This window comes from Corylus avellana, chromosome 5, assembly GCF_965113065.1.
Source record: "Corylus avellana chromosome 5, dhCorAvel1.hap1.2, whole genome shotgun sequence".
Taxonomy (NCBI): Eukaryota; Viridiplantae; Streptophyta; class Magnoliopsida; order Fagales; family Betulaceae; genus Corylus; species Corylus avellana.
In genome coordinates, this window is record NC_142494.1 from 28,932,222 (window position 1) to 28,951,594 (window position 19,373).

Genomic DNA, 19,373 nt, shown 5'->3' on the forward strand with positions numbered 1-19,373 from the left:
CGCTCCGCAAGATAAGATCGCAAATTTGTCAAGTGCATAGAGCGCACCATAAGTGGGATCGAGCGCACCTCAGCCCACGTGCGTAGGTGGGATCGAACGCACCAGAGGTGGGATCGAGCGTGCTCGTTACCAAAAATTGATGTGGTCATTTTGTGTTCAAAAATATTAATAATAAAATTACCACTTGCAATAGGCCCATGTTAGTTACAATTGTTTTTGCATTTTAGGTTGGGCTCACGTTAGTCACACATTGGGGACTCAGTGGGCCTGTAATTCTTAAGCTATCTGCTTGGGGGCCCGTGATCTGTTCAGTTTAGTTTACAAAGGTAATGAAAGCTTTTTCTTCGTTGTTTTTTTGTTAAAAAATAATTATTCGTTTAATTTGATTTGTCTTTATTGCAAGTGGATATTTTTTATGCAGGGAGACTTATAGCGGATTTTACACCTGACTGGCATATAGAAGATGTGAAGTCCATCCTTAGTAAACACTAGAATCGGTTTGTGGTAATACCAGCTTCCTCGCCATCAACGTTGCCGGAGATTTTTTTTTTTTTAATAAATTAAAATTTTAAATTAAATTAACAAAAAATTAGCTATTCTGGCTAACTAACGGCAGTTAAAAAATTTTGAAGGTAGGAATTTTCTTAGCATTTCGATTGACCCAGGAAGTAAATTTCATAAAAAAAAAGAAGAAAAACATGAGTTTTTAATTTTAGCGAGTTGACTCAGGGACTTATAATATATTTACCCTTAATTATATGTTAGTGTATATTAACTATACTCTTAACTAGTATGTTAATACACTAACATAACTAATTAATTAGAATTAACTATATGCATGTGCAATACATTAACAATATTAACTAGTTTTTTTTTTTTTTTTACATGAACAACTAGTTAGTTGCCCTATATAAATATTGAAGCATGTAACTATATACATAAAAAATATAAAACATGGTTAACAATAGTAAATAATATGCTTACATGTTATATTTGAGAGGGCTAAGGTTATTCTCTAGATGTGGGGTAGCTTTGATAGGACAACAGGTTTGGTTGGGAAAGTCATGAAAGGAGGTGTGCTGTAGTGAGAAGCTCGACTCAATGGGAGAGGGACTGAAGGAGTATGGGTGCGGGCGTGGAGCGGCGCAGATTGGGCTCAGACTTGGGGTTTGGGGCTTTGGCGTCTTTTGCCAGTCATGACTTATGAGGCAGCAAAACGGCATCATTTTGTTAGTTATGGGGGCGCGAGGACGGCCAAGTCAAAGAGACGGACCAAGGGGGATTGATTCGATTGAATTGAAATGTTCTTAGAAGTTTAGGATTTAATTTAGTTTGTTATTATAGCAAATTTCGAGTAAAGTTGTGTATATTTTCTATATACTTTAGTTATCATTCTCATTGTTGACTATCCTTTAATCCTAAAAACCAAGAGAGAGAAAGGTTGATGGTTTGGTATTTAAATAAAGAATAAATCTCGAGTTTGGGTTGCTTTTCTGGGGCTGTGAAGATTGAAGAATACTTACTTCAATAATGGTAAATTGGTGCCATTTAGTGCAGAATTGGATTAGGATTGTAGTTCAGTTTTCTGTAATCGATATGGGTGGGCCAAAAGGCTTTAGATGTTTTTTATTTTTGGTTTTGAAGACTAATGTGAGGATTATGGAGGATTTGGAGTCAAAATAAAGAGAGAAAACAGAGAATCAAAGGTGCTGCACTAGGGTGTTTCTTAAAACAGAGAAAACAGAGAATCCAAGCAGTAGAGAGCATGTCTGGCTTTCTAAGTTCCTCTTATTTTAAGAGAATTTTTTTCCCCCAGTTTATAAGTTCAGGGCATCATTCTACCTAAATAATTTGTTGAAAGATTAATTGAAAATTGCCTATCTCTACTACCAGTGTGTTGCTCTGTTAATACTCAATAACAGAGGTGAATAAGAACATAAATGGTAAGATGGTGAATAAGGTGAATGATCCCTTCAATAACATAGTGATGTTTAATTGCAGTAAGGCTACAAACAAGGGAGCATCTCCCAAATGTCTTTTTAGGCTTTTAACCTTATGAGAGGCTGTATTTCATACAACAAAGGGCAAACAAATAGATTTTTCAGAGTTGAAAGAACTTACAGTTTGTAAGCAGCTTATTGTATGATATTAACTATATCGACAAATGGGGGAAACTAGCCAAAATGGGGTTTACACCATTTACATTAAGAGCGCCTTCAATAACTGACCACAAGATGTATAAATCTTGAATCACGTTGTGATGCTTCTCCCTTCATTGCTCCAAAGTTACACAGAATCATTATCTGGCCTACCAAATAGCAGTGGAAATTCATCATCTTGTTCAGAGAAACTATGCTCTCTTGACATACTCTTCAATGATTGATAAACCTGGTACATAGAGGGCCTATCCTTAGGCCGAGAAACCACACAATTGCATGCAATTTTCAGGAACTGCAAAATTTGCTCGTCATGCCCTTTTCCACAAAGACCCTTATCCACGGCATCTTTGATTCGACCAGAACTAGAGACACGAGTCACCCAATCCACCAAGTTACCCTTAAATCCTTCCTCAGCAGTGCTAACCTCAAGAGGCTTTTGCCCTGTCACCAATTCAAGAAGCACCACCCCAAATCCATAGGCATCCCCTTTCAGGGAAGCCACCATCGTGCTCGGGTATTCCGGAGCAACATAACCAAGCTCTCCCAAGTCTCCATTCACAAAACTACCCTCATTGGAATCAGAGGAAGTCATCAGCCTTGCCAAACCAAAATCCATTATCCGGGCATCGAAGTCCTCGTCGATGAGGATCACATTGGAGCATATGTTCTGCTGCAGAATTGGCGGGTGGCACCCATGGTGCAGCCAGGCAAGACCTCTTGCCGCGCCCAAACCAATCCTAAATCTAGTAGGCCAATCCAATGGATCAGCTCTTCCACGCAACAAAGAATGCAAAGTCCCATTAGCCATATGCTTATATACCAAAAGCTTCTCCTCCGCTACCACACAAAACCCCAAAAGGGGTGACAAATTTGGGTGCCTAAGCTGTCCTAATCTGTTCATCTCCAAACGAAACTGCTTCTCCCCAAGCTTACAAGTATTCAACCGCTTGATCGCAAGCGCCGACCCATCAGGCAGCATCGCCTTATAAGTAGTCCCCGTTCTAGTCGAAACAATTATATTCTCCGGGCTGAAATTGTTGGTGGCCGCCATCAAATCCGCCAATTTAACCTTGACAAGAGGTTTCTGAAACAAGGAAACTTGAACGAGCTTGTGAGCCCTCAACCTCTCAGCCCAATCATCGTCTCTACCAATCCCATATCCTCTTTTCCTCCGCTTACTCAACCTCAAATGGTACCACCACCACACCCCGAAACCCAACAACAACGACCCCGCCGCACCAAACACGCCGGCGGCAATTATAATCGCCAAATTCTTTTTGCTCAGCCCACCACACTTCCCCAAAGGCCCCCCACAAAGCCCATCATTCCCAGCAAAACTCTCCTCATCAAACCTATTGAAAGATGAAGGTAACCTACCCGAGAGATCATTGTTCTTCACGGAAAACTTATTCAGCCTACCCAGAGTAGAGAGCTCGTAAGGTAGAGGACCAGAAAGCTTATTATCCGACAGCATCAGATTGTTGAGATACTGACACTTGGCAAGCTCGGGCGGGATCGAACCGTAAAAGCCGTTAGTTGATAGATCCAGGGTTACTAGAAAAGGCACCCAGTTACATGTTTCTTGAGGAATCGTACCGGACAGTTCGTTGAGCGAGAGATCCAGGGTCTGCAGGCTCCCACAGTACTTCAACGACTCGGGAATCGAGCCGGACAGCTTCATATCCCGGAGTTCCAGGCTGATTATGCGGTTCTCGCGGTCGTTCCAGCACGCCACCCCAACGAACTTGCATAAGAAACCCACGGACGTGTTGTCGAAGTTCCACGAGCTGAGCCTCCCCAGTGGATCGCTCAGTGATCCCTTCAAACCTTTGAGGCACGTCACATCGTCCTCCTGCACCGCCGCGGAAGCAGCACCACACGCGAGAAACAACGCGATCGGTAAGATAACGTAGTTAAATATCACGAAAAAGTTTTTCCCAGTATCGATTAAACCTCTCATGCTGAAAGGGAAACCGGGAAACAACAACTTTTGCGAAATATGCAGAACTAAAAAGGATCGAAGAAAGCAAATAAATTATTAACGCGTAAAAATTATTGTGAGAGGTACAGGGGAGAGACGGCCATTGACTTTGTGTTATGGTAGACGAAGCAGCACAGAAATGGTGTGGAAGAGAAGACAATTCCGTCCCGTGGGTGGAATTTTAGCTTTATTTTTTCGGAAATGCTTTTCAATGGGGGTGGGTTTGATGATTATTGATTACAGCTTCTTTGACTAAGGTTTTGTTTGTTTAGAGGGTTTAATTAAGGGGGGTTTTTGACCGGACGATGGCTTTGGCCAGGTCCACTGAGAATGGCTAGTTGGATGCTCCACTACAAATGATACCCTTTGATTGGATTGGATAGGTTTATATTTTTTGATTTTTTTTTTATCATTGGGGAATTTCCTTTTTGTAGACAAGACCCCCATTCTTTCTACTTTCTAGATTGAGAGTGGGGAAGGTTTGGACTGCTGACCAATGTGATGTCCTGCCAATATAATTTAATTATGGGTTTTTAAATTATCACTTTTTTAAAAAGAATAATTATTTAATTAAAATAAAGTGGATAATTTAGATATTATACAAATTTATTCTAGGTTAAACCGTCAATTATCTCAAAAATTTAAACCATGAGTTAATGTCACTCATTCAATGTGATTAGTATAGGAAGATGTCTCATTCAATGGAATTTAATTAGCTGAACCTTGTTAAGGTTTCATAGGTTTTAAGGACTTTTATTCTCAAAACAATTTATTTAAATCCTTCACCTCCGATTTAGATGAATGATGATTATAAAACTTACCACTAAATCAAATTTTTTTAAAAAAGACACTATGATAGGATTATGATGAATAGAGGAAGCTTTGTCATTAATGCAATCTATTATCAATAAAGTTATTGGGAATACTACAAGTTTTATTACAAAATTCTTTATAAAATGAGGTGAAATAATTATACAAAAAATATGGTCAACACTCTTTATTATTTCATCAGTTATGAACTTCCTCGCAATCTAACAACTTTGTAGTCAATCAATTTTTTTTTCAAGTTTTGACTCTCATATTTTCAAAGAATTTAACTTAAATCAAAGGAGTAAAAGCAGTCAAACTTAGATATGTGAGGTTATACACACACAAACCGGGAGGAAATAAAATATTTCTTTTATCACAATAACAATATATATATATATATATATATATATATATTTTTGTAAAATTCTCTAAGATATTATTAGGTAAAAGAATTACTAATAATGGTGGAACATATTTATTGAAATAAGTCAAGGATATTATATATATTTATATGGTAAGATATCACATGAGATAACATGTTAAGATAGTAATGGTCAGTCAAGGATACTTTCCAGGATATACTTTGGATGTAACAAGGAAGCTAAAAAGTTGGACTTATTCCAAAAAAAAAAAAAAAAAAAAATGAAAAGGATGGGGCTAAAGTGGTGAGATACGTGGAAATTTCTGAAATTGGAAATTAGTGGTCAAATAAGAAGTAGTAAATACTACGTTTGTGATGTCTCTTTCCGTCATACTACTTATTGTTGCCCAATAGTTGGTGTGGGTTTAGGTAGAACATAGGCTTGGTGCGGTCAAAGTGCCAAGCGAATATTATGGACGCTAAGACGCTTTTAACCCGTTTTAACTACCCACCAACTTCATTTATTTATTTTTATAATTAAGAGTGCAAGGTGAAAGAGAAAACAAATGGGCTTCCCACTATCTAGTGATTTAAATATATTTTTATTCACAACAGTGTGATCAAAGAGGGTGCAAGGCAGCAAGAGGGGATCCTCAATCCTTCCCACTAAAGATAAAAACAGAGGGGACAAGGCAGATATATATGGGAATGCAGCTGCAGCCCAATTCGCTACTAATGCTACTAATAGTCTTAGGGCTTGTTTGAGATTCTGTACGAGGAGTCTAAAAGTGCTTTTAACATTTAAAAAGTTCGTTTGAAAAAAAAAAAAAAAAAAAAAAAAGTGTTTTTAAAGGTTCAAAAAGCCTAAAAATAACAACAAAAACACTTTTGGCAAAAACTTAAAAATGAAGTTTTTGTCTAAAAACTATTTTTGACTTAAAAGTTCTATTTTTCAAACGCAATCTCAAACATGTTCTTAATTAACGTAATAGTCACTTTTATTAATTTTCCAATAGGAAGAAGTAGGGATGGTGAAAATGATGTCCAACATTGTGGGAGAGATTTATTATTATTAACCGCATAATAATCGCTAATATCATAATCACTTTTATAAGCAATTGGATAAAATTGCTAACCTAGGGCAAGACGGTGATTAACCATTAACCGTCTATCCTTATATGTATTATATATAAAAATAATATTAATATTAATATATAAAACGACGTCGTTTTAGTGCGTCTAATATAGGGTTTTGTTTTGAGTTTATGAAATTGATCTTTTTTCATTAAAAAAAAAGAAGATATTATTCTTTAGCTTTTTTACATTTTGAAGCATTTTAATTATTTACAAAAAAAAAATCTAAAACCATCTAAAATAGGCCCTAAAAAAGAGCGAAAGAAAGGCTCAAAACACAAAAATTCGATAACCGCTTCCGGTTAGCAATTAAAGATAATAACTATTATCTGCATCTGCTTATACACTATTACTGTTAAGATGCTGAAAAGCGAGGACGACTATAAAAGAGTTTCATTTTATAATAAAGTCTTTGAACTAGGGTGAAGTGGAAGAGCTTGCTGAAAAGGAGACCCATTTCGTGATAAAATTAAAATAGGCATAGAAGTTGTATACTTGGGTGAATTTTCAATTGAGCAGAGGATAAAAAATGATTAAGGAAACCTACCAATCACCTGACCCACCAACTTCATTTAGTTCCCTGAAAATGATGCGATCATCCGCGCGGAATCCTACTTGGCAGTTGGCAAGATCTACGCATTTTGCAGCATTTATAGTTTAGTGCTTTGCACGATATTCGGATTCAGGCCTATCTAGCTTAAAAAAATCAATTGGTTTCAAAACGATTGTACGTATCAACGTATCAAATGTCTCGGTTTTTATTAAATCACTCCTTAAGGTTGTGGTGGCGTTTGGTGAACCCATTTCGTAGTAATGGACTTGAGTCATGGGTTTTCCTTTAGGCCCTTGAGGTCCAAGGCCCAAGTGGTCTAAAGGCAACAAGGGTCATCGGTAAATAAGTAATTACTTGTAATCTTTTAAAATTTAAAATTTGAATGATTAAAATATTTTATGTAATTAAAATTTGCATCAAAAAAGAAAGAAAGCTGTGAAGAGATTAGAGACGGACGAAACCCATGGTAACGGTGTAAATTCGAATTTTAAAAATTGAAAAAGTCTTGCCGTGACCCGCCCGCCCACCCGTTCGAAAGAGAGACCTGCGTCGCCCTATGAAAAGGTTCCTTCCTGTGGGGCCCTCCCTTTTCTCTGCGCGCCTTGATTACAGAATACAGAAAGACGAAAGAAACCCATTTCGCCAAGCAAAGCAGAAAGAAACAAACGTCGTTGCCCTTAAACTTCCGTTCTTGTCCTTGGTCAACTTCTAGCCTTCTCACGACAAAACCCCCACCAAACCTCTCAAACAATCTCGTAATTCCAGCTCAAAATCAGGGGCATATCCGAAATTACGTGGCTAAAGTTCCTAACAGACACAGGTAGTACCAGTTAAATAATCTCCCTCTTTCGCTGCTCACTGGTCTCAAGGTCTGAACCCCGAAATAACGCCCACCCACAGTCATGGAAGTCGAGGCCCAGGTAACTAACAACCGAACCTAACCACCAAACACAAACACTCCCACTTCAACCACCGCAACCTACGATTTTCTGCGATTTTTTTTTTGTTTGTTGCTTTGTTTTTAAAAACTTGGACTAAAACTTCTGTTGGGGCGCAGAAAATGTTGGCGTTGAAGAGGGCGTACGCGGAGATAATTCTCAACACGGCCAAGGAGGCGGCGGCGCGTGTAATGGCGTCGGAGAGGAAAGCGCGTAGTTTTCAGCAGGATCTGCGCGCCACCAAGGACGAGGCGCTCCGAATGCTCCTCCGCCTCAAGCAAATGATCGATTCCAAGGTCCGTAATTTTCATCTAATGTCGTTTGATTTTAATCGGTTCGCGTTTTGTTTTTTAAAGTTTGGTTCTTGGACGATCGTTAAGCGTGACATTGATTCCGAGGTGAATTAGGAGCCATTGGGTTCGTTTCGTTTTTCTCTTTCTTTCCGTTGAACCAAACAGGGAAATGACTGCCTTCAAAAATATTTGAAAAACACAAATTTCTTACTTCCAGCTTATTTAATTTCGATATTCGCTTAAAAGCTTATTAATTTTAGTTTATATTTTGTTCATTTGTACTTCTAAGATGCCAATACCACCTTTGTGTAAGCAAATACAGAAAGGATTGAGTAAGCATGACTGAAGAAAAATGAAATGCCTGTTTTAGATATAATATGTTTTGGTAGGATAATTGGGTGCTTAATGGTCTGATCCCAGATAGATTAGAACCATCTACTTTTTCTAGTTAGATTTTCTTTGTTTGGTTTGAAATGTCCTCAAATATTCAATCATAATGTGTCACTGTTTGGTCTTTTAGGTCTACCTAGTCACATGAGTAATGGGAGTCCGCTATGTTATCCTTAAAATTGTTTTGATAAAAACAAAGGTTGAGTTTGGTCTGGACACGACATTTTCCATAAATAATACAAGGAAAAGGAGAACTATTGGCAAAAAAGAAATCTATACTCTTGTTTCTTGTTTCTTATTATTTGATGTTTGTTGCTTTTATGCCTCTTTCTCAATCTACCTTACTCTTTTAGAGTCTCCCACCTTCCCATAAAACAAAAGGCACTGCTCTGTTTGCTAATGTGTTTTGAGGGGTGTTTTTTGTTTTTGGTTTGAAAAGAATTATGTGAGTTAAATCTGAAAACTGTTTTTATTTTTTTATGAGTGATGTGTGTTTTGGATTGTTCGTTAATATTTTTGTTTTGAAAACAGAAAAGGTAATTTTTAGCAAACAGACCTAATTTAATTATTGTAAGAGTTCTACATTTTAGTTGTAGTTTATGACTTCATTCAATTAATATATGTTGTCGAAGATGCCCTTCATTGACGATGGGATGTGCAAGGTCTGGGTTCGATTTGGAGGTCTGCCCCTTTGGCTAGTCTTAGTAATACAATCAAGTAAAATGCTTGCTCATCCAAGCCTATTAGAAATTTCATTTCATTAATATTTATAGGGAGATTTGAATTTCACTGACAGTGCTTGTTCTGGTATTACTTCTTCTAAGATGTTGTAAACAAATAATACATTATTGACCTGCATGTCCTTCTTTACAGACAACTGAAGCAGAGATGACATCCTTGAGACAGCGGAGACGGATAGAAGAGCTTGAAGCACAGCTCAATGAGGCAGAGGATGTGATAGCTGATCTTAGAACAGAGCTGACTCAGTTATGGGATGCGTTGGAGAAGGCAAAAAGCAACCAATTGCAACATTTAGATGGGCAAATCATGAAGGGACATGAATCTTCTCATGAAAACACAGCTCCTGAGCCCATCATACCCTCTCCTTCAATTTCTGGACTTGAAGCTGTGACAACTTCCAAAATGAAGACTGCACCACTGGATCAGAGAGTTTCAGTTAATAAGTGCTGTAATACAACTAAAGAAACTGGACAACTGGGTATTTCTCTGTTGGATAAGTATCATGCTCATAACTCCGACTTTGCCTCCATAATCATGAGACGCAAGCAGCCTGAGCTATACAGAAATGGATTTACACAGAGAATTCGTGCATTTGAAAGAAACTTCCCGCATGGCAAAGTGCCTCCTTCTGGAGATGTAGATGATCGACATTCTCTCGAAAAGAATGAGCTTATCACTAAAGTGATTGATAAGGAAGAAGGAAGATGTCATGTATCCTCTACTAGGACCAGTAACATGGAAATTGTAAGGAACTCAACTGGGGAAGAAGTGAAGAAGCCTGTTAAGAAGGTCCGCATGTCACGAAAAAGGAAGACTCGATTTGGGAAAGCCAAAGCTACTTCAAGGAAGTCTTGTCCCCGTCGTGGTCAGCACATGAAACTTTGTCAACCATCTGCTGTTCTTTCTTGTCATAAAACTTACTTGATCAACGGGAATGTTAAATCTGCTGAGGGTGCCTGCACTCAACCACCTATCGAGGCAGACAAAGAGGAAGTCGAGACTGTTCACAATGAGAAAGGAAAAAAGATTGAAAGTAGGGATACCATTGCGTCATTCAGATCTCTGCCTGATCAGCTTAGAAAACCTTGTCAGCCATCTACTGTTCTCTCCCGTTGCAGAACTTCTTCATGTTCAGGCAATGGAAATATCAAATCCGATGAAGATAGGTCGAAAGTAAATGAAATCAAATCCGAGATTAAGCCATTGACCCGCTTGGTTCCAGGATTTACACTAATTAAACATGATGCAGATCTTATATCAGGTTCTACTGATCTTACTGTGAGCATTAAGGTGATTAATAAATCTGGACTTATCCAGAATGTGGAGGACATGGAGTTGGTAGACAAGTCTATGTTGGTAAAACATGAAGGTGACGCTGCAGAGAATTTGATTAATCTGGGGTCTGAGTTGGACGTTGGGAAGATCGATGTACCGCTGATGAACTCCTCTTTGAAAGATGCTGAAGTATCTGAAACAAGTAATGGTTCTCCTAGTCCAGCAGACAACAATAGGCTTCTGAGGTACACCTTTCAGAGGAAGCGCAAGAAGGAGTCCTTCAGCAAGCCAGATGAAAATTCTTCTATTCAAAACAGCACCATTAAGAGAAGGGCTGTAGAAAAACAGAGTGGTGCATCGGAGCCACAAGATTGTAGCTTAATTAATGAATCGTCTAGAGATAGTCGCCGACTGGCTCAGGTTGCACGTCAGGTTGGTTTTCTTTCCCTTCCTATTGCTCTCTTGATTGTGTCCAAACCTAGGATACCTTACTCTGGTGAATAATGATTTATGCCTGCTCAGTTATTCTGAATATTTTATAGTTATGATATATGAATTACGCTCACATGAAGTGGTGAAGTTGCTATGTGTGTTTGGCCTAATTAATACTGGGGCAGGGGATGTCAGATGTTCATTAAGCAAATTATTTTGTGTTTAACATTTTGATTGAATGTTGATGACAAGAAATAGACATCTGAAGAGTTGTAAAACTTTCACAAGGTGGCTGGGATCATAAGTTCAAATGTTTTTTGGCGGTGCACAAAATAGTTTCCTAAGAACATCATACTGCCATTGATAGTACAAATTGTTTATATGGGTGGATGCATTGATTGATAAAATAAGTTTTTGTTACCCAAATATACTAATCACCGGTTTCTTTGGCTTTTTATGCTCTCAGCACATAAGTACTCGCGTGTCAAGTTTTATGTTTATAGAGGATTAAGCTTGTCTAATTTTGTATTTTCCTTTTCCCATTTTGTGCAGCTTATTTCTTTGTCTGGGAAAAGATGGTGGTAGTAATGGTGGCTGTTTCTTACATCCCATGAGGAGAAAGTTGGGATATAATTGGCAACACCAACCTTTGCTAGGTGGTTCTCAAGAAAAGCTTTTGTGAAGATATATCTGATAGATGTCGGCTGGCTGCATGAGAGAGAGAGAGAGAGAGAATTAGTAATCTGCCATTACATATGTATTAACTTCTAGTTCTTGCTGCATTTTCAATTTTGTTCTATAAAAGTTTCTCTTGTCCAACCTTTTTTTCATTTTTTATTTTTTATTTTTTTTCCAGTCACTCATATCAAATCTCCTCCTATAGAATATAGAAGTTACTTCATAAGTTGCCCTGATCTTTTTGGCAAGCTCTAATGCTATTTGCATCTTGAGTAATTTTCTGATGATTTGTCATTAAATGCTGAATTCCGTTATGTACAAGTTGAGGCATTGAGGTTTAGACTCCTACTTTTGTTCACAGATAGACATTCTGCAGTGCTAATGTGCTATTGGATCTCCATACTTTGACTCTAATCTATTTGCTTCTCACTCATGTAGGGCAGGCAAGGGTTGCTATCTAGAAGAGATTATGCAAAAGATTTAAATTAGTTAAAAAAAAAAAAGAAAAAAAAAAGGGAAAATTATGACAGATAAAATCATAAAAACTTAATTTTATAATTTTAACAATTAAGGTTCCAAATTTTAACCATGTGACAAGTAGGTTATTCCATTAAGTTTCAAAAAAATAGAAGTGCCAACTCCATCTTCTCCAAGTAAGACCAATGAAATTGTTCCATGTGTATTAAAAAGCCATGTCATCATGCCTAGCATGCTTGTAAATATAGATATATATTAAGAAAAAAGAAAAGAAAAGAAGAAGACCACTCAACCCTCTAACCCTGCAATCGGAAATTGACCCTTGTGGTGGTGGATGGGGTGGCTCAACCTTGATTGCTAAAGGTAGCCTGTGAGCCACTTTTGTTATTAGGAGTGTCCAGTTTTACCTACTAAATAACTAATGTGAGACTTAACACTTACGTTTTCCTTTATAACTCATTCAATCTATGTAGACCATTCATAATACATATTTCCAATGTGAAATTGAGGTGAGGTGTTACAATTTTCATATTTTTTAATATTTGGTACACGCACAAAAATATTAGTCAACAGAAAATAAATTTCAAAGTCTTATAGAAAATGAGGCATTTAGAGCATGAAATGATTTAAGAGGGTTAAATCATTTTACGCTTCCTATAAAATTTTCAATAAGACAAAAGTATTCTTAAAATTTTTTTTAAAAAAATTAAAATTTAGTATTTTTATTTTTTATTTTAGTAAGAATAATTTCGTCATTTTTTTTTTTTTTAAATTGGGGGTATATTATCATTGTTTTAGTAGTTTGTGTTTCACCTCACATGTGACACGTGTATATACATTTTATCTTTCACCTCACACGTGTATATACATTTCTATACATATACACGTATGTATGTACATATTCGAGATGTGTAACAAGTCATTTTATCCGTCTCATATTACACTAACGGACTCGTATTTTCTCGTAAAAAAAGCTTTTACAGTTTTTTTCTTTCTTTCGTCGAAACCTATACTTTTAGAATCGAAGTACAAAATTAATAATTACGACCAATAATATTTTGACATTTGTCGAAACACATGAATTAACCGAAAAAGCCAAAAAAAATAAAAGAAAAGGGAAGGGTTCAGCTTCCTTGACTGGTTAGAAACTTAAGAGGCACTGGCAGCTCCGCTTAAACTAGCCCCTTTCTCACCGCTTCGGAGCTCCGTTTAGGCCTCAATTCCATACCAATCATTATCAGGCTGCCGGATTCTGCTACTTCTAAGACAAACTTCTGGCCACGGGTAAGCATGAAAGCAAAATGTGATCAACTTAGTGCTTAATTTTATTTTTTTCTCACTTTCTTTAAGTTTCTCGAAAACCAAACAGAGGTGGATGTCTATGGAATTGTTTAAGGTGGAACCCTCAACAGTTGATTGTAGGTGTAGCTTGTTTTCTTTTATTTCCATATTTTAGTATATTTATTTCACCTTATTTTTGCGTTAATTTCTTCTCGAAGTTTTGTTGAAATGGCGCATGTATAACTCCAACTTAGGTGGAATTAAGCAAGCGCATAAATTCTTGAATAAAAATTTTGATTCACGGAGGCTGCGTTTGTTTCAGCCTCGAATCCGAATTCTGCTCCCTACCCTCAAATTCAATATATAACTCCAGATCTTATATACTCGTTATTTGAGATGCCTCTTTGTGTGAAATGCGTCTATGGATAAGATTTGATACTGGATTTAGGAATCAATCAACTACGCATTTATTCGTGGTTACCTATATGAGCAAGATTCTTTTAAAGATTTGGATTGCCTTTTGGGTTTGGATCGGTGGTGCTCATAGGCAGGGACTTGGTCACACTAGAAACTGGCTTGCCCATGCCTCTCCAATGGAGACCTAATTTCATTGATTGTTCATTGCCGTACAATGTTCATATGCCTGTTGAAGTTTGCAACAGGCATCAAGCATTGAACTCTAAAGAAGTTTTGTCTTTAGTTATTGGTTGGTTCTATTATATGATAAGATGTAGGTTTGATCTGTCCAAAAATGACAATGTTAACAATTATAGTTTTGTTACCTCAGTTCTATTATGTGCATTGGTGGCTTTTCGAATTACTTTTTGTTGAGCTGTTTATGTCTTTTTGATACTTTTCTTGCATCGTAACACAATTTGATATTATGTAACCAACAAATGTTCCTTCTTATGAGACCTTAAAACTTTTCATGCTGAGTCCTATGGCCTTTTCCCATTTTTGTTGCTTCCTGTCCTCAGAATTACTTACAGACTACTTATACTAAAAGTGGTGTGGTTTCCTATTTTTTAGGCACCTTTGAATAGACTTATGTGAATCAATGGTCTTATTTAATATGGTTTAGATCTGAATTCATTAAAACAAGGTTGGTGGAGCACCTATTCCATCTTTCTGTTTCCTAACTAATTTATGACTAGTACTATTTGTTGCTTCTAAGAAGAGAAGTTGGCTCATTTGTGTTTTCAATTCTGACATGGGTTCTTCTGCATATGGAGTCTAATGCTTTAGAATGATTTCCTTTAGAGATGTAAACAATCATCCTTTAGAACCACCCATGATAAGAATTTTAGCCCTTATAAGTTGACTAACATGAATTTCCGATTCACTTTTAGATGTCTAATAACAGTAATGATATGGAGAATCCAAGACTTGGCACCAGCCAGAAAGGTCCAGAAGCTCCTACTCCCTCTGATGAAGTCCAAACAAACTGGTACAGTTTTCTACTCCAGCAAGCCTCAGTCTATGGTATAGCTGCTGGTTACTGCATATCTGCATCTTTGCTTTCCATCATCAACAAATGGGCGGTCATGAAATTTCCTTATCCTGGGGCATTAACTGCTTTACAGTACTTCACAAGTGCAGCTGGGGTCCTCATTTGTGGATGGCTTAATTTCATTGAGCGTGACAAGCTTGACCTTTTAACCATGTGGCGCTTCCTGCCTGCTGCAATTATATTCTACCTTTCTCTTTTCACCAACAGTGAGCTCCTTCTCCATGCCAATGTTGACACATTCATTGTCTTCCGTTCTGCAGTTCCCATATTTGTTGCAATAGGAGAGACCCTCTTCTTGCACCAGCCATGGCCGTCAATTAGAACATGGGCCTCACTTGGCACTATTTTTGGAGGAAGCGTGCTTTATGTGCTAACAGATTACCAGTTCACAGTCATGGCTTATAGCTGGGCTTTAGCTTACCTGGTAAGCATGTCCATAGATTTTGTTTACATAAAGCATGTGGTCATGACCATCGGTTTGAATACTTGGGGGCTCGTATTGTACAACAATCTTGAGGCTCTCCTACTATTTCCTTTGGAGCTGCTTATAATGGGTGAATTGAAGAAGATAAAGCATGAAATCACGGATGAGTCAGATTGGTACTCTTTCCAGGTGGTTTTGCCAGTGGGGTTATCATGTTTGTTTGGTTTATCAATCTCTTTCTTTGGTTTTTCTTGCCGGAGGGCAATTTCTGCAACCGGGTTTACTGTTCTTGGTATAGTAAACAAGCTATTAACGGTTGTGATTAATTTGGTCGTGTGGGACAAGCATTCAACATTTGTGGGAACAGTGGGGCTTTTGATTTGTATGCTTGGTGGGGTTATGTATCAGCAGTCTACAAGCAAAAAGCCTAAAGAGGCAAAAGAAGTAAATGTACAAGAGACTGACGGGGAGCAACAAAAGTTACTTGAAATGCAAAGCAACACAGAAAGTAACGGCAATCAGAAGGAAGTTATTGAATCAAAAGTGGGGAAATGAAAGGGCTTATATAAACCAGCATCGTAAACTTCTTATTGCTGTAAAATTTATTTCTTTGGTCCACCTTTATTACTTAAAAAGCAAAGCAACACAGAAAGTAACGGCAATCAGAAGGAAGTTATTGAATCAAAAGTGGGGAAATGAAAGGGCTTATATAAACCAGCATCGTAAAATTCTTATTGCTGTAAAATTTATTTCTTTGGTCCACCTTTAGTGATTGGAAAATTCTTGAGTGTGGCAACTCTTGTCATCTGATAGACCTTAAAGAGGTTCATTTCTGAAAGAATACTACTGTCAAAGTGCAGGTTAAGGATAGGTTCAGACACGACTGACTGGGTTGAATTGGCTCTTGTTTGATCCCTACTCATTATCATCTGTAATGGAAACTGATTCTTTCAGTGGACCTGTTCGGCAGCACAATTTGACATAGAATATGTGGTGAGATGTAATACTTGCATTATTTTCATTGTAATCTCAGTAGTGTTGCGCCTTTGATTTTAATACTGATGCATTCTAGAATGCATCCATCAGATAGAGTGAACTTGGTTCAATTTTAGTGATTGGTAAAATTCTCATGGATCTTAAAATCCAATTAATCAATAATATGATTATTCATTGTTTTATTCTTATCAGAACTGGTCTTACTTTTGAATTTCAAACTTCTAATTCTTGATCTCTTTGGTGTCACCTTTGGACTTGATTTATTTGTTACTAAATAATTGATGCTAAATCTGCCCAATTCCCTCCTTGCATAATTCTGGTTAACCCCACTACCTAATGCAATCTACTTCAGATTCCAAAGTCTGCAATTTTTGCAATGAGGGTTACTACCTTATAACATTATTAAATGTTTAGGAACAACTTCTTCAAAAAAAAAAAATAAACATCAAAATATTCTCACTTTTTTTACTTTTTACTAGTATTCAAATAAAAAAATCATTACAAACAAATTTTTTTTTTCACTTTTTTTTTATTTTTTTTTTACACATAAATGCATGAACAGTACAAAAGGGAAACAGTTGTATCAACCCAAGGATTTTGGTTCAAAAGCAACTTTCTTCATAAACTCCTTCGAGGAGTACATGGCAAATTTTACACACACACACACGTGTATATATATATATATATATATATATATACACATCTAGTACTTATTCAAAATGGGATTTGAAGGATACAGAAAAACACGCCTCGTCACCTCCTCTGTACTCCGTCACGTCACATCATCTCTACCATTAATCCCATACCTTATTTTCCTTCTCCTACTCAACCTCAAATGGTACCACCACACCCCAAAACTTAACAACAACGACCCCGCCGCTCCAGCCACCCCGGCAGATATTATAATCGCCAAATTCTTCTTGCTCTGCCCACCACACTTCCCCAAAGACCCCCCACAAAGCCCATCATTCCCAGCAAAACTCTCCTCGTCAAACCTATCGAAAGATGAAGGTAACCTACCCGAGAGATCATTGTTCTTTACGGAAAACTTATTCAGCCTACCCAAAGTAGAGAGCTCGTAAGGTATAGTACCAGAGAGCTTATTATCCGACAGCATCGGACTGTTCAGATACTGACACTTGGCAAGCTCGGGCGGGATCGAACCGTAAAGGCCGTTATTTGATAGATCCAGGGTTACTAAAAAAGGCAGCCAGTTACATGTTTCTTGAGGAATCGTACCGGACAGGTTGTTGAGCGAGAGATCCAGGGTCTGCATGCTCCCACAGTACTTCAACGACTCGGCCGGAGCCGTACCCGACAGCTTCATGTTGCGGAGTTCCAGGCTGATTATGCGGTTCTCGCGCTTGTCCCAGCACGCCACCCCGACGAACTTGCATATGAACCCCGCGGACGTGTTGTCGAAGTTCCACGAGCTGAGCCTCTCGAGTGGATCGTTCAGTGAACTCTTCAAACCTTTGAGGAACCTCACATCGTCCTCCGGCACCGCCGCCGATAAAGCACCACACACTAGAAACAACGCGGTCGGCACGATAACGAAGTTAAATATCACCAATAAGTTTTTCCCAATCGATTAAAACTTTCATGCTGAAATTGAAAGCGGTATCAATTTGCGGGACTAAAAAGGATCGAAGAAAGCAATTAAATTTACGCGTAAAACTGTTGGGCTCTTATGGGGGAGAGACGACCATTGACTTTGTGTTGGGAGAGAGGAAATACCATAGAAATGGACCAAATGGTGTAACTTTTCAAGGTTAGCGTCCATTGGTGGGCGACAAGTAATGCTTATCCTCGATCACTTCTAGGGGAATTACCATAGACATAAGTCTTACTGCTAGTGGGCAGCCTAGCTAACCATTTCGATGAGTAACATCAACTGCATTTACACCACGTTAAATGGGACATAATGTTGTATAAAAACATATCGTACATAGTGTGTTTTTGTTTGAAGTGTGTGGAACAACTTTAGAGCGTGACAAATTCCAAAATGAAGAATGCACCACTGGAACAGAGAGTTTCTTTGTAGGGTATAAGTGCGTACACCCAAGCATACACAAATGCTTAAGTGTATTGGGCCTTTTATGTTAGAAAATATATTTTATTGTAATTGATTGTTATCCTATAATCAGATTTGATAGTAATTAAATTATTTTGATTTGATTATCAAATTTGCCTACCCCAATTCTCTTATAAATGAAAGTATCATCTATTGTAAAAGATTAAGCAATAAGAGTAAAATGTAGACCTTTGGACTTTATAACCATGTAAAAATGCTGTCTATTTTTTTATTCCGCATTTGATATTCATAGCATTATGAATTTCTTCATTTTAAAACTTTTAATTTAGAACATTGCCAAACCACAGAATTATATATATATATATATATATATATATAGATATTAATTTTGAATTTTTTTTTTTTAACAAGCAAGCACCGTGAGCTGTACAGAAATGGATTTACACACAGAATTTGTGCATTTGAAAGAAACTTCCCGCATGGCAAAGTATCTCCTTCTGGAGATGTAGATGATCAACATTCCCTCAAAAAGAACGAGTTGATCACTAAAGTCATTGATAGGGAAGAAGGAAGATATCTTGTATCCTCTACTAAGACCAGTAAAATGGAAATGCTGAGGAACTCAACTGGGGAAGAAGTAAAGAAGCCTGTTAAGAAAATCCGCGTGCCACGAAGATGGAATTACTCGATTTGGGAAAGCCAAAGTTGCTTTAAGGAAATCTTGTTCCCGGCCGTTCTGGTGAGCTCATGAAACTTTGTCAACCATCTTCTGTTCTTTCCTGTCATGAAACCTGCTGAGGGTGCCTGTACGGCTGTACTCAAACCACCTATCATGGCAGAGAAAGAGGAAGTCAAGACTGATGAATTTGATTAATTTGATGAATAGCAATTGAATGGGGTTGCTT

General features: G+C 37.6%; 3 protein-coding genes and 1 pseudogene across 3 annotated transcripts; 2 read left to right on the forward strand and 2 right to left on the reverse strand.

Moving 5' to 3' along the window:
* Positions 1 to 1,949: 1,949 nt before the first annotated feature.
* LOC132182545 (inactive LRR receptor-like serine/threonine-protein kinase BIR2) lies at positions 1,950 to 4,453 on the reverse strand. Its single transcript, XM_059595825.2, has one exon. The coding sequence runs from the start codon at positions 4,117 to 4,119 to the stop codon at positions 2,287 to 2,289; it is 1,833 nt and encodes a 610-aa protein (XP_059451808.1). The 5' UTR covers positions 4,120 to 4,453; the 3' UTR covers positions 1,950 to 2,286.
* Positions 4,454 to 7,830: 3,377 nt separating this feature from the next.
* Positions 7,831 to 11,897, forward strand: LOC132181401 (uncharacterized). The gene is made up of 4 exons (XM_059594605.2): positions 7,831 to 7,918; positions 8,056 to 8,232; positions 9,493 to 11,067; positions 11,620 to 11,897. The coding sequence occupies exons 1-4, from the start codon at positions 7,901 to 7,903 to the stop codon at positions 11,650 to 11,652; spliced, it is 1,803 nt and encodes a 600-aa protein (XP_059450588.2). The 5' UTR covers positions 7,831 to 7,900; the 3' UTR covers positions 11,653 to 11,897.
* Positions 11,898 to 13,355: 1,458 nt separating this feature from the next.
* On the forward strand, positions 13,356 to 16,627 carry LOC132181253 (GDP-mannose transporter GONST3). The gene is made up of 2 exons (XM_059594385.2): positions 13,356 to 13,506; positions 14,853 to 16,627. Exon 2 carries the CDS (start codon positions 14,853 to 14,855, stop codon positions 15,990 to 15,992), a length of 1,140 nt encoding a protein of 379 aa, XP_059450368.1. The 5' UTR covers positions 13,356 to 13,506; the 3' UTR covers positions 15,993 to 16,627.
* A 578-nt stretch (positions 16,628 to 17,205) lies between these two features.
* LOC132182199 (inactive LRR receptor-like serine/threonine-protein kinase BIR2 pseudogene) lies at positions 17,206 to 18,216 on the reverse strand (annotated as a pseudogene).
* Between the last annotated feature and the right edge of the window lie 1,157 nt (positions 18,217 to 19,373).

What these genes read in the sequence shown, in the direction of transcription:
- LOC132181253 (XM_059594385.2), top strand. Translation starts at nt 14,853, where the DNA reads ATGTCTAATAACAGTAATGATATGGAGAATCCAAGACTTGGCACCAGC.
- LOC132182545 (XM_059595825.2), bottom strand. Translation starts at nt 4,119, where the DNA reads ATGAGAGGTTTAATCGATACTGGGAAAAACTTTTTCGTGATATTTAAC.
- LOC132181401 (XM_059594605.2), top strand. An exon ending in AGCAAATGATCGATTCCAAG is followed by an intron (nt 8,233 to 9,492) that starts GTCCGTAATTTT and finishes CCTTCTTTACAG; the next exon opens with ACAACTGAAGCAGAGATGAC. An exon ending in TGGCTCAGGTTGCACGTCAG is followed by an intron (nt 11,068 to 11,619) that starts GTTGGTTTTCTT and finishes CATTTTGTGCAG; the next exon opens with CTTATTTCTTTGTCTGGGAA.